We start from the raw sequence: 18,228 nt of genomic DNA on the forward strand, positions 1-18,228 counted from the left end.
ACCATACAAACATTATTATTACCTGTTTTTCCTGTTTTTAGGAGGTTTTTGGTTTTATGTTTTTTTAGGAATGATTGGATATGGTAAGTAGGTTGGGAGGTTTGGGTTTATGGTTGATTTGTTAGATGAGATTTTGTTGTTAATGAGTATGGTTAGGGATGAGAGTGGAAGTGTGTCAGTGTCGAACTGGTATCGGTACTAAAAATGAGTAAAAACAAAAAAGGAATATTGTACCGGTTGTTATAATGGTACGATACTGACCGGTACTGAAACTGAAAACTATAAGAAATGAGAAATGAAGAGGGTACCAGTATTGATGTTTGGTTGGTATCAGTTCAGTATGATACTGAAACAATACATGTACGCGGTAACTAAAATGATCCCTAGATATAGTAATGTTTTATTTGCTATCAGTTATAGTTTTACATTATAAACATTATTAGTTTATATAATTATGATAAAATAAATAAGTTATATATAGTAGGTTATATATATAAGCAATTTTATATGTAACTAGAATTACGACCCGCCGCAATGCGGCGGGTATTCTTTAGTTATAACTAAGTCGATTTAGGACGCGTGGGTTATGTTGAACCTGTCAAACGGGAAAAAATAGACAATGTAAAAACGTTCATCCACACACGTACGTTGCGTCGTGTTAACTCGCAAAATTTAGAACGAAATGTAAAAACGTTAAACCAAAGACGCACGTTTGCGATGTGTTAAGTCACAAAATTTAGAACGAAACATAAAGAGAAAATTTTGCAGAAAATGAAAACTATGAAGGACCAAAGTTGAAAGCAAAAAAAATTGTGCGGATATATTGCAAAAGATAAAAAAAATTTGTGTTAAAAGTAAAAAACAAATAGTTTTGAGTTAAAAATAATTTATGAAATACTTTTGTGTTAAAAGTAAAAAACAAATAGTTGTGGGTTAAAAATAATTTATGAAATACTTTTGTGTGAAAAGTAAAAAAATAAATTTTTTTATGTAAAACCCCCAAATGAAAGGTTACAACACATAAGTAAAAAAAATGAAACTGGTTAAATCGCAAAAGATGAAACTTTTGAATTAGAAGTGAAAAATCAAATTAATCAAAGGGGTTAAATTGTATAAGATGGAAACTTTTGAATTAGAAGTGAAAAATCAAATTAATTAAAGGGGTTAAATTACCAAAGATTAAAACTTTAAACTCAAATTGTCAAAGATTAAAACTTTAGGGTTAAAAAGGAAACAAATATTATCAAAGATTAAAACTTTAAACTCAAATTGTCAAAGATTAAAACTTTAGGGTTAAAAAGAAAACAAATATTAAAACTTTAGGGTTAAAAAGAAAACAAATATTAAAACTTAACTTGCCAAAGATTGAAAATTTAGGGTTAAAAAGAAAAAATCCAATTTTTTTTTTTTTTTTGAGAAACTCCCAAAGCCATTGTTACAACTACCATATACATAAAATATTTGCTTTTTAATAAGGTTTTAATATAATAATGAGTTGTCTTTAAAGAAAATAATGTGATGTTAAGGTGTCTCCTTTCTATTTATCTAGAGATGAAGGATTTAAATCTTGTAATGCGTATGTTTTGATGATAGGTCTAAATCCAAGAATATGCATACTGGTTAATGGATTTATGTTACTTGGCCACCAAAAATATAAATAATAATAAGTTGAAATCAAGCTTAAATATAAGAATTCAAACAAGTAGTATACTTTTTGTCACATAAATAACAGAGTAAGCTGTAATTTTATTCTCTGGGGTTTGAGTACGTTGACACCCTTACCTCCTATTTTTAAAAAATTGTTGACTTAACCCCCTCCCCCCCCAAACAAGTCCCAATTGCATCGATCTTGGCTCATGCTGTTAAATGACTTAGCAGCTTTGTTAGTTGTCATGCGAAATGACAATTTTACCCTTACTTATTACCCCTTGTTCTTTGTAACAATTATATGTTTTAGTCCCCGCCATAGTTATCGATAGCGGCCATAGCGACCGCTATCGCGAATAGCATGGCGAGGAGAGACATGGTCGCTATATGGTGTATAGCGCTGAATAGCGTGAAAATAGCGGATTCCGACGACGACTTCCGACCGGAAACTTGCAATTTCTGCCGGAAACTTGCTGGAAACTATGAAGAAGAAGAAGAGAAGAGCGGCTGCGTTTTTGTTTTCGATGCTCCGGCCGGAAACCTGCATTTTTTACTGGAAACTTGCTGGAAACTATGAAGAAGAAGAGAAGAGCGCCTGCGTTTTTGTTTTTGTTGCGTTTGAGCCTTTTTAGGGTTAAATAAGTTTATGGATTTTAACATTTAACCCCTCTATCTTTCATTAGGTTACATTTAGTCATCAAAACTTGTAAAATTTACATAAAAAGTGTAAAATTAGTTTGTGTATTTTAACATTTAACCCCCCCCCCCTATTTTCACTAGCTTACATTTGGTCTTTAAACTTATAAATTTATACATAAAAGGTATAAAACTAACGTTATATATAAAAAAGTTATGTAGATAGCTACTTTTTAGAGTTAATTACACAAATGGGTCCTGTGGTTTATACCTAATTTCGCCTTTGGGTACTAACTTTATTTTTTAACAGGTTTAGGTTCTATGGTTTCAATTTTGTAACACCTTTGGGTACTAACACCAAAATTAGTTAATTAATGACTAAAATACCCTTACATTTTTTTAAGTTTATCAATGTAACACATTTGGGTACTAACACCTAATGTTATTTATGTTTAAATCAATTTTACAAAATCTATTTATTTTTTTTATTTTCATCTTTTTATTATATCTCTTAATTAACATAAACTCTATTTATTTTTTTTTTATTTTCATATTTTTATTAGATTTCTTATTTAACATAAAATCTATTTGTTACACCAGTATTTTTTTAAATAGATTTTTTAAATAAAATCTACTAGCTATATAGTTTTATGTTAATTAAATTTCTTACTCGTTTTAAATAATATAAACCTTACTCGTTTTCAATTTTGGATTGAAATGATTGATAATAATAAATATCTTTCATGTAAAAAAACTTAAGCCTTTTTTTAACTCGTTTTTTTTATTTACATTTTACTATTTTAGAAAGATATTTAATTTACATAAAACTATATAGCTAGGTATTTTAGATAAAACTATATAGCTAGGTATTTTATAGTTTTATCTAAAATACCTAGCTATATAGTTTTATGTAAATTAAATATCTTTCTAAAATAGTAAAATGTAAATGAAAAAAAAAACGAGTTAAAAAAAGGCTTAAACTTTTTTACATGAAAGATATTTATTATTATCAATCATTTCAATCCAAAATTGAAAACGAGTAAGGTTAACATTATTTAAAACGAGTAAGAAATTTTATTTACATAAAACTATATAGCTAGTAGATTTTATTTAAAAAATCTATTTAAAAAAATATTGGTGTAACAAATAGATTTTATGTTAAATAAGAAATCTAATAAAAATATGAAAATAAAAAAAAATAAATAGAGTTTATGTTAATTATGAGATATAATAAAAAGATGAAAATAAAAAAAAATAGATTTTGTAAAATTGATTTAAACTTAAATAAAATTAGGTGTTAGTATCCAAATGTGTTACATTGATAAACTTAAAAAAATGTAAGGGTGTTTTAGTCATTAATTAACTAATTTTGGTGTTAGTACCCGAAGGTGTTACAAAATTGAAACCATAGAACCTAAATCTGTTAAAAAATAAAGTTAGTACCCAAAGGCAAAATTAGGTATAAACCACAGGACCCATTTGTGTAATTAACTCTATTTTTTATTTCTTAAATTTTTAACTACCTTATCGCTAAACACGAAATAGTGGGCGCTGTTTCATCGCTATCGCTACGTAGCATATAGGTACATTGTTGCTATTTGTCGTTATTCGCTATCGATAACTATGGTCCCTGCACACATGCTTAGTCACTCCCGCCTAAATTGTTTGAGCTTGCAAAGTCAAATTACCATTTTAGGCTAACCCTGCAAAGTCAAATGTGCATTGTGCCTTACCTATTATGCCTAATGACCAAATCTAATGTGAATCAATGGGCAAATGAAATGCACATACATACCCACATATTTAATCAATCAATTCATGCATTGCCCTGTTTGACCAATTCATGCCTTGGCTGTTATGCAAACAATGGTTGTTCTGTTATGCCTTAAATAACCACAGGAAATACGAACTACACAATCAATTCATGCCTTGCCTGTTTGACACAATTAACCATAGCAAATACGAACCACACAATTAACCATAGCAAATACTTAGATATTCAACACATTGTAAGCGTTTGAATTACTCATTAATAACATGATCTTGGTAAAAATAAGTTACCTAATAACATCAAGATCTTCAAAAATTTCCTAATATTTACAGTTTACTAATCCTATATAATATAATGTTATTCAAGATGCAAATGCCATCCGGGTCCAACTTGCAGGTCCTGGAACGGCAATCAAAGACTGTTGCAACCAAACGAACGATGATACGTGTGAGGGTCAAATTGACCTTCATTTCAACTACAAACAAAAAAGCATGATTAACACCATCACATCTTAATCAAACCCTGTTTAAGACCGATTTGACAGTAGCATGATATAATCTTTAAAAGCATAATTAACAGTAGCATGATAAACAATGTTTAAAAGCAGTAGCATAATCAAACCCTGTTTAAGACCAGCATATCATGTTATTAACAGCAGCATACCAAATTGGGGAAAATGAACAATAAACCCTTAGTGTTATTTATCGAAAATTAGCATCGATCGTTAATCTAATAAAGGCCTAATCCCTGTTAAACCTTGTTTAATCTAATAAAGGCCTAATTCTTGTTAAACCCTGTTACACATCGATCATTAATCTTAATAGATTTTTGAGTTAAGTGTCATTTACGTCCCTGTGGTTTGTTCACTTTTGCCATTTCAGGTCAAATTTCAAAATTGCACTATTTTCCTCCCTGACATTTTGGAAACATGCCATTTCAGCCAAAAAAATAACCACACTTAAAAAATTCTGTCAGCTTAGGGGTAACCACAATCAAAATTGCAGTTGGCCGGGATCAAACCCATGACCAACTGCTTAGAAACAATCAAATTTTACCCCTAAGATAACTGAATATTTTAACTGTGCTTATTTTTTGGACTGAAATGGCACGTTTCCAAAATGTCAGGGAGGAAAACGGTGCAATTTTGAAATTTGGCCTGAAATGGCAAAAGTGAACAAACCACAGAGACGTAAATGGCAATTAACTCATTTTTGAACTTGATATATACCTCGAATGGCTCGTAGCAGGTTCATGATCATCACAGTGATTAGCATTGTGGCAAGGTTCACCGGAGAAGACGATGGAGAAGCTGTCGGAAAACTTGGTCTATCGTCGAAGAAGGTGGAGAGTGGTTTGTTGTGAATGCTTAGGGTGTAAAATGGAATCGGGATAACAAATAGGAGGTTTGTAATTGACTTGATTAAGTAAAGACATAGTAAATTACCAAAATACCCCCATGATAACCTTTCACCGTTACCAAGAGAGGCTTGACTTTAACGGCGTTAGAGGGCAGGGGCCAAGATTGATGCAATTGGCCATACGCGGGGGGTAAGGCAACAATTTTTCTGAAATAGAAGGTAAGGGTGTTAGAGTGCCCAAACCCCGGGGATAACATTGCAGTTTACTCTAAATAATATAATCACATAAAGATAATCTATAAAAGATGGCCAAATATTGTATAAATTAAACCAGATTATTTTCAGAATTTGTCGGAGATTGTCATCCCTAAGTCATTGTCGAGGTTAAGGACGGACTTCAAGGATGAAGCCACACATCCCATGCCCTTTGGAAGCCAACACTCATTGTGAGTGCGCCTAACCTAGCGGTATCAAAGGTGACCAAATCAACAAATAGGTTGGGAGTTCAAGTCACACAAATATGCGCGAGTATTTGTCGTGAAAAAATCAAGAATCACACACCATAAATAAAAAGATAACACACAAACATAGGTGTATACTCATCTCACATTAACAAACCGAACAATCCTATGGCTTTAAAGATTCAACAAATTTGTGGTAAACGGATATGAAGATATTAGATTTTGGTTCAGCTAAAAATAGTGTTACAATGTTGGTCCAAAGCCCTCATTACCGCCCGATGCATCATTATCATTAACGAGACCCACCACATCACCTTCCGGAACATCGCCTTCCGAATCTTGATCAGTAGAACCATCAGTTTGGTTTGCGAGATGATCGGGTGCATAACCTTCAGGAAAATCAGAAGGTAGGATCATGATAGGTTTGGGTTCGACAACCTCAAACTCATGATCCGGTTTATGCTGTTGATTGAATCTTCCAGGAAGATTAGAGGAACTTTTGTAGCAATCTTCACATAAGTCGAAGCCGATTTCCTCATGGCAATCTTTGCATTTGTAACGGTTGCCAATGAGTGGATATATCTGTTTTAAAGAATCATTATTAACCATGGGCGCTCAATAACTGAACCACCTAAACCGAAGCAAGACAACCGGTTTGACATCCAAAAGATAAGTTTTTGCTGTTTGGCAGTTTAATGGTTTGGTTCAGATTGAAACTTGAAACCAGGTGTTTAATCCGAACCGACAGTTTAACATTTATTATTTGTATTATAGTTTATATTCATGAACCATCTCTACCAATTTTTAAAAAAAATCATACAAAGAAAAAGTAAATAAATTCAGTTTATTTACTAAAAAAGGTGTTATGAAGGTCTTTTGAATTAGTTAATATGATAAAAAAAAATTTAACAGCAGAATAACCTTATTATTTGAAAAAAGCTATTTAGGAGGTTGTAAGCATTAACGTTCAACACATTTGACCCATTCCTTTATAGCTAGTTGTGTTTGTTTCACCGACCCGTTATCAATAAAACACAACGAATCAACCCAGTTTCATATGAAATTGCAACCTATAGATTTAAGTTTAGCAAATCAGAAAAAGGATTACCCCACAGCAGTCACAACCTACTCCAAAGTGAACCTTGTGGCCTGAACTGCACAAGTGTTCATCCATAGGTACAGATGAACGCTTAGAACCTTCTGGAACTGATGTTGAATCCGCTAAATCAGAATTAGTCAGATTTTAGATCATATATATCAATGATATATAATAACAAAATAATTGAAGAAACCTGTTGATGAATTTCCTATCTCACAAGTTCTGCGTTTGTCTATTCTTGCAGAGTATTCTTCTGAAACATGCTGCTTCAAGAAAGCCTCTAGAACCAAACAGACTTTTGGAAACCCATTTGGATGCATGCTTCGACACACGGGGCATCGACATGGCTCCTTGTTTGAAGTGACAATACATGCTTCACAAAATACTGTAACAGAAAAATGCAACGTTTTGTTATTTTAATGATTCTATACCATCGCAAAAATGGCGGCTCGGGCGGACTGAGCTCGGGTCAAAACGGTTAATTGTTGGTTGGGATGGATTGACCCGCTAAACCTTTTTGCCCATTTTTCCAATGTACATATATTTAAGAGTAAATGAAGTTTGGCCAGTTTTGCGACGTTCGTCCAAAGGTTCGTTTTTTTGCATCTGAATCCAAAAGGTTTGAAATCTTGTTGTTTTCATTCGGCTTGTTAACTCCATCCATTTTTCTCCGTTAAGTCAGGGGTATTTCCGTCTTTTTGTTAACTTAAAGGGCAATTCAGTCTTTTTCACTTTATGTAAAAAGACTAAATACCCCTGAAAAAGACTGAATTACCCTTTAAGTTAACAAAAATATCAGAAATACCTACCCCTAACTTAACGGAGAAAAATGGATGGATTTAACGAGCCGGATGAAAATGGCAAGACTTCTAACCTTTTGGATTCAGATTCGGAAAATCAAACCTTTGGATGAAAGTCGCAAAATTGGTCAAACCTCAGGGATGAAAATGGCATTTTACTCTATATTTAATGTATTAAATACTTATACAAAAACTATATTATTAATAATAATAATATGTAAAATGTAAGAATATATCAATTTAAAAGGTTGAAAACATTCAAATAACATTTTGGACGACTTTCAACCCACTTTATCCGTTTCATTCTAAAATGAAGCTTTACATTTGGCCCATTTAACCCATTGGAGCTCAAGCATGACCCAAATCGACCCATGTAAGTTTTTGAGGCTTACCATGACCACAATTAAGCACAACAGGTCGACAAAGAAGTTCTTTACATACTGCACAGAGTAAATCATTCATAGATATCTGCTTATTACATCTGTCAACATGATCACTTGAATTTGTATGGATTCCCGTAGTAGCCGTGGTACTGTTATTTTCAAAACGAACAGGTTCCGATGATTCTCTACCCGAACAATCTTTTCCTTGAACCGTGGTACGACACTGTGATGCCATTTGTTCACTACCATGTGATACCGCTAAATAGTTTTCAAACTGTGGTGAGGATGTTCCATTGGTCTTTTCCGTCTCTGCCACAAAAAAAAAGTGATAAAACATTGAATATTTTATTTGTATATTATATCCAACTAAGCTGTTATATACGCTGTTTTATATGTATGCATAACAAAAAACCTAAAATTCTGCTATGCTATACCTATAAAATCCCACTAGTTATATTAAAGCAGAAAAAATAACAAAAAAGCCTAAAATCCCACTATTTTGGCGCCAAAATCAAATAGCGACACATGAGTGCTACACTACGCTATGAGCGGTATTAGTTACTATGATTCATGCTATATAAGAAAATGATTAAGTACTGAATATAATACACACCTGTGACTTGACTTTCCCTTATTTGATAAGCTTTAGGATACAACTTCAGCAAGACAGAGTGAAGCAGCCAACATATACTGGGAAAATGATAATACGCGTGTCGACAAACAGGGCAGCGAGATTCCTGCCAAACGTCCATCGCTTCGAAGACACACCAAAAACATGAAATATGGCCACAAGCTGCAAAACAAGGATAAAGTAATCTAAAGCATCGGCATACAAGTAGCACTTAACTTGTGACTTTTGTGATCCCTTCTTACCCAACACAACTGGCTTGTAGATGAGATCCCTGTAAAATAAAACAAGTATCCACAAACAGAGATTCAAAGCTAAGTTAAAGAAAAGCAAATATATAAAAATTAATAACTAGTTATAATAAAAGTGAAATATACTAAACTTTGATGCCTAGTTATGCAAACTAATTCCTAGAGTAATACCTAATATTCCCTTCAGGCCAATGATTTAATAAGTAGCTTTCTATCGAGTGCATACAACGTTAGGAGTACTTTGGTTTCAGAAAGCGCGCCTAGGCGCAAGGCGACCTTAGGCACAAGGGCCATCGCTTTTTCGCTTAACGCCTCAAGTAAACCCAAGAAGCGCCAAAAAACGCATTTGTGGGGGTTTTTTCTGGCCTGGGGCGCGCGCCACTTGTACCTTGAGTGTTTTTGTGCAGTAAACTGTTGAACCTTGGGTTTTTTGGCTTGTACATGTAGGTAAAATCATGTAAAAACCTTATTATAGCTATATTTTAAGTAGGAGAAGCTAAAAACCTATAGGATATATAAAAAAATATATATATATAATCGCCTTGTGCCTCGAATACGAAAAGCCTGCCACTTTTGCGCCTTGCCTCTTGGTTTTAGACCTTGTCGCTTTTGTACGCTTCACGCTTTTTAAAACCACGAGGAGTACGAAAACAAAATCACAATAAACTCTTCTTCTCCCTTTTGAAGCCATCCGAACCACATTTCAACCTACGGGTTCGGTATGATTTGTTGGCCATAGTTCCCAATTCATCACAATTCTGTGATGGGAAAGGGTGTCAAAGGAGACCAAGTAACAAGCTGGTGAACTTGAGGGACCAAATTTGACAAGTTGATTAAATTTCGTAATTACGTTACAATTAGTTTTGGTAATGTCTTGTCGCTTTTGCTATGTATGTATAAAGTCAAGGTTTGACATTATTCACCAAGTTATGATTTGAGAGTTATTCAATCCAAGTTCATCGGTTTGATTGTGGATTGGGGGACTTGTTGATTCTATATGTACGAAGCTAAAGAAAATAAGTTGATGTAATATTAAACTAGTAAGTACATGATGGATAAATCAAGAAATTAGGAAGGGAATAGAATAGAATAAATCTAAATATAAGTGTTTGTTGATATTGGAATGAATGAGGACTTACAAGCAGACGCAGCATACGAAGTCCTCCGAATATTCCTCAGCTTCATCGTGGATATCACCACCGACGGCGGCGGCGGCAGGAGCATTCGCCGGATTAGTCATTGCAGCGTGGTTTGGTATGGTAGGAAAGGAAGTAGAAATAGAATATTTTTGGGCTAAGTTCGGTTGCTACGCGGATGGAATAATAATAATAATAAAATAATAGTAATAATATAATAATAATAAATAGTAAGTCATTCAACATCGGTTGCTACGCGGAGGGAATAATAAGGGGACTAGGTGTGATACAAATTCCATTATTCACAATATTCAATCAAGTTTCGCCTTGTCAACAACCATTATTTCATCACTTACAACCTTTTTTAGTGGCGGTGGTCATCACTCACAACACCCAACAATAAACCCCCACACCCCCTCACATTAATTATCACGGAATGGACATCAACGCGTGGAAAACTCCACGAGTGATAAAGTTCACGAGTGATGGGAGGTGGTGGCGGCGGTGTGCTAAAGTTTTCCACGAGTGATGGGAGTTCCATCACGCACCGCCCCCAGTCCCCTAAGAGTTAAATGTCATTTTAGTTCATTTGGTTTGGGACATTTTGCCAATTTATTTTAAACTGAAAAACTCCACGAGTGATAAAGTTCACGAGTGATGGGAGTTCCATCACGCACCACCCCCAGTCCCCTAAGAGTTAAATGCCATTTTAGTTCATTTGGTTTGGTTTGGGACATTTTGCCAATTTAGTTTAAACGTTTCATTTTTCGCATGTGGGTTTAAAAAGGTTTCATCGTTGCCATTTTAGTCCACAGTGTTAACTTCATTCATTTTTTATGTTAACGAGAAGGGCAATTTGGTCATTTTATATGTAATTTGTTAACTAGAATGGCGATTCGGCCATATAAAATGACCGAATTGCCCTTCTCGTTAACAAAAAAAATGGATGAAGTTAACACAATGGACTAAAATGACAATGATGAAACCTTTTTGGACCCACAGGAGAAAAATGAAACATTTGTACTAAACTGGCAAAATGACACAAACCACAGGGACTAAAATGACATTTAACTCGAACAATAATAATAAGAGTTAATTGCCCGAATAGTCCCCGTGGTTTCACGTTTTTCACGTTTAGTCCCCACCTGCTACTAAACGTGAAAAAACATGAAACCATAGGGACTATTCGGGCAATTAACTCTAATAATAATAAATAGTATAAACTAGTGGTATACTCCCGCGCGTCGCGGCGGACACTCATTTTATTACGCGTGGGAAATTCGGTTGAAATCAATTCAGTTCGTTACGGTGGCGGATACTGGTTTATTACATGCAGGAAATTCGATTGAAATCGAATAGGTTCATTATGGTACTGAGTTCATTACGGTGGCGAAAACTGGTTTATTACACGCGGGAAATTAAGTTGAAATCGATTAAGTTCATTATATAGTAATGATTACGGTATTAAGTCTTATAATTTATAAAACTATAGAAAATAACACGCAAATTATTAGAAAGTTCATGTTTTACTCCACAAATTTTCTATCATCTCACATAATTACCATTTTTAATTTATTTAAGAGTTAATTACTATTTTCATCCCTGTGGTTTGTCAAAAATCACTATTTCAGTCCATTAGTTTAAAAATTGCGATTTCAGTCCCTGTGGTTTCACTTTCGTAACCATTTCAGTCCACCTCGTAACCATTTCAGTCCCTGTACTTACAGAATAAATGGATTGAAATGGTTACGAAAGAGAAACCACAGGGACTGAAATGGTTACGAAAGTGAAACCACAGGGACTTAAATCGCAATTTTTAAACTAATGGACTGAAATAGTGATTTTTGACAAACCACAAGGACGAAAACAGTAAACAATCATATATTAATTTATAAAACTCACATAACGTCTAACACTACAAACATATACAAACAACCAAAGAAAGGGTACAACTAAAAATAGCATAAACCACAACTAAAGCCACACTTACAACACCACATTGCACTAACATGTTGCAAATTCATATATTATAAATAGTAAGTCATTCAACAAATAATATAAGATGCTAGTGTTAATTGGTCAACAAAATATGGTTTTTTTAAGTATTATAAAAATATAAAATCATTTATTATATATATATATATATATATATATATATATATATATATATAGACAGGAAATATATTCTGGTATTAACGTAACATGTTAAAAAACGATATAAATTGATACTCAAAAAAAAAAAAATCATGGGACGACTTGATTTAAAAGTCAACAATATGTTTTAAAATGTGTGTATGTATTATAACATATTTTTTTGGATCAAATACAAATAACTTTAACCTACTAACATACGGATCAAAGGAAAAACACAAAACGTGTGATGGCAAAATTGTAAATACCTAATCAATCAATTAAAGCTTGTGAATCAGACTGGTTGCTCAATTGAAGCTTGCGAATCGGACTTATTGATTTGAAGCTTGTGAATCAAACTGTTTGATTAGTTGAAGCTTGCAAATCGCGTTTTCTTTAAACAACAAAAACTTGAAATTATAAAGTATGCTCGGTCAATTAAAATCACAGTGTATGAAGCAACATTGGGTTATCGGTTAGTTGAAATTAAAAATATTGGTACATTCGTTTTTCGTATGAATGTTAAAAATGTAGGGAGTGAAGCAACTAGCATAACTTTATAATTACTCTAGAAACATATAATTATGTTGGTGTAATCAAACAACTATCGTAATTATGTAACTATATTATGTAACTATATTATGACCCAACTCAAACATATAATCACACTTGAGTAGTTACATATTTAGTATAGAGTGATTATATAACTAACATTATTATGTAGTTATGTTATGATTTTATTCAAACATGTAGGTATGGTACAATAATTATATAACTAGCGTATTTATGTAAGTATATACTGATCCAACTCAAACATATAACTAGAGTAGTTATTCTATACCTAACGTAATTATTGCAACACTTTTTTTTCTCTAAAAAAAATAGAGGTGGGTCTAATTACAATAAGAGTAAATTTCAAAGTTCGTCCTTTATGTATGTCTAAAATATCAAAGTATGTCCTTTGTCTTTAATATCTTCAAGAAACATACCTAATGTTTGCAAAACCAATCAGGTTATGTCCTTTACCCTAAACCTAGTTTGTTTTTCCAGTTAATTCAGATCATGTGAGAAGCACATGAGGGTATATTGGTCATTTTACCCTAAATACTAAAAAAAATTATAAAAAATTCAGATATCTCTCTCTCTCTAAACACAGACAGATCTCTCTCTCTCTCTCTCTCTCTCTCTCTCTCTCTAAAAATCCCAACCACCAACCTGCCACCACCCTTCATCACCACCATCCCTCCTCCATCAACTTTTTCGATTTCAAGACCTGCAACTTTTTCAAGTTCAACACCTGCAACACTCCATCCTCTCAAAGGGGATTTCTAAGTGATGGGGATTTTCAAACTGCAAGTGATGGTGGTCTAACAAACAGAACCTCAAGTTTCCTTGAATTAGGTAATTTAGGTATGCCAACTGCACTTTTTAGAAGAAACTGATAATATTGGCCCTAAAACCTAAAATATTATACAGATCTGCGATTTCACATATCTTATACAAACCCTAAAACCTAAAACCTCACCATCTTCTTCTCCATCTTTCACATATCTTATACAAACACAATTACAGCTGTCGGGTGGTGGTGAGCGACAACACCCACCTACCAGCCCCCCCCCTCTTCTGTTGGCAAGACTGACCACCACCACCACTGTCGGGTGGTGGTGAGCGACGGATGGATCGGAAGATGGTGAGCAGAGGAGAGAGAGAGAGAGAGAACAATCGAGAAGAGAGAGAGAGAGGGAGAGAGCCGCCGCTCACGGCGGCGGCAGCGACGGAGTCCGGCGGCGGCAGTGGAGTCACGGCGGAGGTTGTGTTCTCCAGCTTGCCTGGTTTTCTGGTGAGAATCGGAGATCTGTGGCTTCCAAAAGCCCGATTCCTTTGCCACCATCTTCCAAACGCCCGATTCGTTTTTCAGATCTTCAATCGGAGATCTGTGGCTTTGGTGTGGCGGTTTTGGTTTCGGAGATCCAGGTTATGGTGTGGGGGTGGTGTGGTCTGGAGTGAGGGTGGTGGTGCCATGGTCGCCGGTGAACCTGCTGTCGGCTTCATGGTGGCAGATGATGGTGTTAAAGAGAAGAGAGAGAGTGTGTTTTAGAGAGAGAGACAGAGTGTGTGTAAAGTGTGTGTGAGAGAGAGAGGGGATATATATAATTTATTTATGTTTTTGTTATTAAATTATTTTATTTATTGGGTTTATGATTATTTATTATAATATTTAGGATAAAATGACTAAAATACCCTTATATGGGGTTGACTTAGTCAACTTTAACCATGAAAACTAATTGTGTTATGACTAAAGGACATAACCTGATTGGTTTTTCAAACATTAGGTATGTTTCTTGAAGATATTAAAGATAAAGGACATACTTTGATATATTTGACATACATAAAGGACGAACTTTGAAATTTACTCTTACAATAATGGCATTGCGTTTTTTTCTTGTTTCATTCACTTCGTACGCTTAGTATTTTAATTTTTATGTAAAAATAAATAGAGGTGTGTCTAGTTACAATTAGTTCTACACCCTTCCGGTGGACGGATATATGTTATTATGCCAAAAGTATTGGTTTAACATGAGTCTTGTTCCCAACAACGGTTGTTTCATATTCCTTCAGTTTCAGTTCATTTGAATAATGACATGTAAATCATTAGCGAAGAAAACCGGAGCACCCCTAAACCATGTCAAGACCAACCAACGTTCAAACCGATTTGCAAGGGTTCCATCACAAAACTGCATTTAGAACTTTTCCATGCCATTTATTTAGTGAACCAAACATATAATAATAATAATAATAATAATAATAATAATAATAATAATAATAAAAGTAAATAAATAAACTCACATAGCTCAAAGCTATTTACCAATGCTTATTAAAATATGCCTACAAAAGCTATCCGTAGTAATCTTTTTTTTTTTTAATTGATAGAATGTGGGAGGCTATAAACGTTAAAAATACACTAGTAACGAATTTCAATCATTTGACCCGTTCTCTTTGAACTTACCTTTTTTACTTGACTCAGTATCAATAAAACACAACCCAAATCGAACCATTTTAGATAGATATTTCCAGCTCTAGAATATATTGCTTATATTCCAATTGGTCTTCCTAAAAAGAACTATTTTGCTATCACAAAACCACAATTTGTAATCAATTAGTCAATTAGTTAACTCTTCAGGTTTAAGCATGAATGCATCCAAATCCACTCCAAAATCATAAAGCAAGCTTCATTAAAAGAAACTGAAAACTTGGTTATTAATTTATAATTAGCAAAGTATATTTTCTATAATATTTGACCCACGTACTACAAGATTCAGGGTAACAAACAACAACTTAAAGTTTCATTTAAAGTGCTTGGTATCTTCGTCTAGCCCCATAAGGGTATAATTCCCAGCCCTGTGTGACTGTTTTTCGCAGCCATTTGCAGTTGTGTTTCATGTGCCTGTATAACAGTCCTGAACAGCCTAAAATACAAACTTTTATTCCAGTAAATTGAAGATAAAAAATTTTACTATAAATCTATGCAGTTACGACAACATTTTAATAGATAATAAATTATATATACTATTAAGCAAAAGAACTTGAAGAGTGATTTACTGCTTTGATGCATCAAACTTCAGAGTACAACTAACGTTATTCGTGGTTCGTGAACTCACGTAACAAAGTAAAATCTTTCTAGAACATCATGATAATCATGTACAACATAACGAATTAAAATGTTATGCAGCAGAGTACAACACAACACAACAAATTAAAATCTTTCAAGAACATCATAATCATCCTTCAATAACCACAATACAGATAAATGTAGCATCATGTATGCTTCATAAACTAAGGGTTTTGTACTTTCCTCAATTCTTTAATGCTTCTCTATGATATTCTTTTTCTTCCGCTGGGTTGGTTGACTTTCTATAAAGTGAAACCCAAATGTGTAGTTTAGTACCTTTAAATCATTATTCTGACCCGTTAACGCGATAAAAAAATCCCTAATATAATTGCTTGTTTTCTTATAAAAAAAATTGATTCTGTTTAATTAGTCATGTTTCAAATGATTTGACCCGTGACATAGTCACATGGTGCTTGATAATCGATTCATACATTCAGCAACAACAGCATGCGAATTGTAATTGCTAAGAAGACCAGAAAAAAGTCCATCCTTGTTTCCCTTCCCTGTAAATGTCAGATAAAAGTTACATTTTTTATCGCCAGCATGTAAACGGGTAAATAAAAAAACTAAAAACGAAAATGGGCAAATGTGTAAAATGGCGTAAAATGTTTGAGGTCAATCCAACTTAACCCATTTCAACTCAATTATTTTATTGAAAGAGACATGATTTTCCCCCAGGGGCGGACCTAATGTAGGTTGGGGCGTAGCACGGGCTACGGCTCAACTTTTTTCCGGTAGTGTAAATTTTTTTTTTCGATTTTTATACTAAGGACACCCCTCAACAAGTACTAGGACACCCCTGAAAAAAAAATTTACAAACTGAAATCAAGTCCAAATAATACTGATTATATTAGCACAAAAAACAAATGATAGCCCAGCCCAAATAACCAAATAATAACCCAATAATGTATTAGATTGTTGTGCTAATTGTGATTGGGAGTTGTGAGTATTCTTTATTTCTTTTCTTCTTGAGTTCTTGAATTGTTTAATTTCGATCTAAAAATTAAAACAAACCTAGCCCAATCTAATATCTAAAAACTTATTGCCAATATTAATTCATAAAGCCTAGCCCACATGTGATATGTTCAATATTGATTCGTTAACCTAAATACTAATAATTTTAAAAAAAAACTATTTTATAAATTAATTCGGTAAGGCCTAAGGGCCTTTTTTTGGCTCACCCAGGGCACTTGAATTTTCAGGATCGGCCCCGCCCCGTAATGCATGTAAAAAAAATTATGTTCTATAAATGTATCGTAAAAAAATTTGGGACACCCCTGAATATTTCTTCTAGTTCCGCCACTGTTTTCCCCATTAGCATTAGAGCCACTGTATTCATATATTCATAGTTAAACAGGTACAAATATTAAATCAATTTCCACCTACCAAAATAACTATTAATTGGTAGTGGGATACTACAAACAATATATGTATGAAGAACACTTTTTTTTTTCAATTTTGTATGCTTTCATCTTTCTCCAACAACACCCATTCAAAAACAAAACAAAAACAAACCACTTAATAAAACATACAACATCTTTAATTAGACTATATATATTATGTTGCATGCATGTGTTACTACAAAAGATATTATAATCAAATGGTCAATATAACCTGGGCCTTCAATTCAAATTGAACATGTGACTGCTGTGAAACCACGACTATTGTGAGAATAAGACTTCAATCATTAAGGTAGGAACGTCGCTTGAAACTGTGAATGTTTATCTGTCAGTAGCGCCCGACCCCCGAACTTTTTGCTCAGTGGTGTCCGATATGTAGTTTTCGTATATTATAACTTTTTAGGTATATATGTTTTCAACCTCCGGTCGGAAATCTCAAGCTTCGCCACATATAACTAAAACAAAACATAACAATATCAGAAGAAGATCGTAGAAGTTATAAATTATCAAAGCCCGCAGCTGGATCTGAACGGACTACACATATCTTGCACAACTTCTCATAATCCAAGATGTATACTATATATCAAGATAATAAACCAAATATGAACCCTAGAATCCCAATTTCGCATTTAATCCGCTTCTAGAAGGATATTGTGAATTACAAGGGTCATGATCTAATCTCATCTTAATTTAATGGTTGAGATTGTATATTGTTCCCTTTAACTTTAAGGGGAACATCTAACTTATAATAAAAGACTCCAAATAATAACACATGTCATTCTCTCCAAAAACCTCATAAATTTTATTTATATTTGTTTAATAAATTTATTTTAATATTAATATTAATTAATAACTAAT

At 33.5% G+C, this 18,228-nt stretch overlaps 1 protein-coding gene across 3 annotated transcripts; it reads right to left on the reverse strand.

Moving 5' to 3' along the window:
- Window positions 1-5,958: 5,958 nt before the first annotated feature.
- Window positions 5,959-10,334, reverse strand: LOC110877498 (E3 ubiquitin-protein ligase PRT1). 3 transcript variants are annotated; one of them, XM_035974705.1, is made up of 7 exons: window positions 10,174-10,334; window positions 9,029-9,057; window positions 8,769-8,948; window positions 8,165-8,464; window positions 7,190-7,357; window positions 6,982-7,094; window positions 5,959-6,455 (listed from the first exon to the last, which is right to left on the reverse strand). In XM_035974705.1, exons 1-7 carry the CDS (start codon window positions 10,272-10,274, stop codon window positions 6,117-6,119), a joined length of 1,230 nt encoding a protein of 409 aa, XP_035830598.1. In that variant the 5' UTR covers window positions 10,275-10,334; the 3' UTR covers window positions 5,959-6,116. The 3 variants fall into 3 exon arrangements, with proteins under 3 accessions (XP_035830598.1, XP_021981349.1, XP_021981342.1); XM_022125657.2 differs by having other exon boundaries at window positions 6,982-7,079; window positions 7,166-7,357; XM_022125650.2 differs by having other exon boundaries at window positions 7,166-7,357.
- Window positions 10,335-18,228: the final 7,894 nt, after the last annotated feature.

The sequence above is a fragment of the Helianthus annuus genome, chromosome 1 (genome assembly GCF_002127325.2).
Source record: "Helianthus annuus cultivar XRQ/B chromosome 1, HanXRQr2.0-SUNRISE, whole genome shotgun sequence".
NCBI classification, from domain to species: Eukaryota; Viridiplantae; Streptophyta; class Magnoliopsida; order Asterales; family Asteraceae; genus Helianthus; species Helianthus annuus.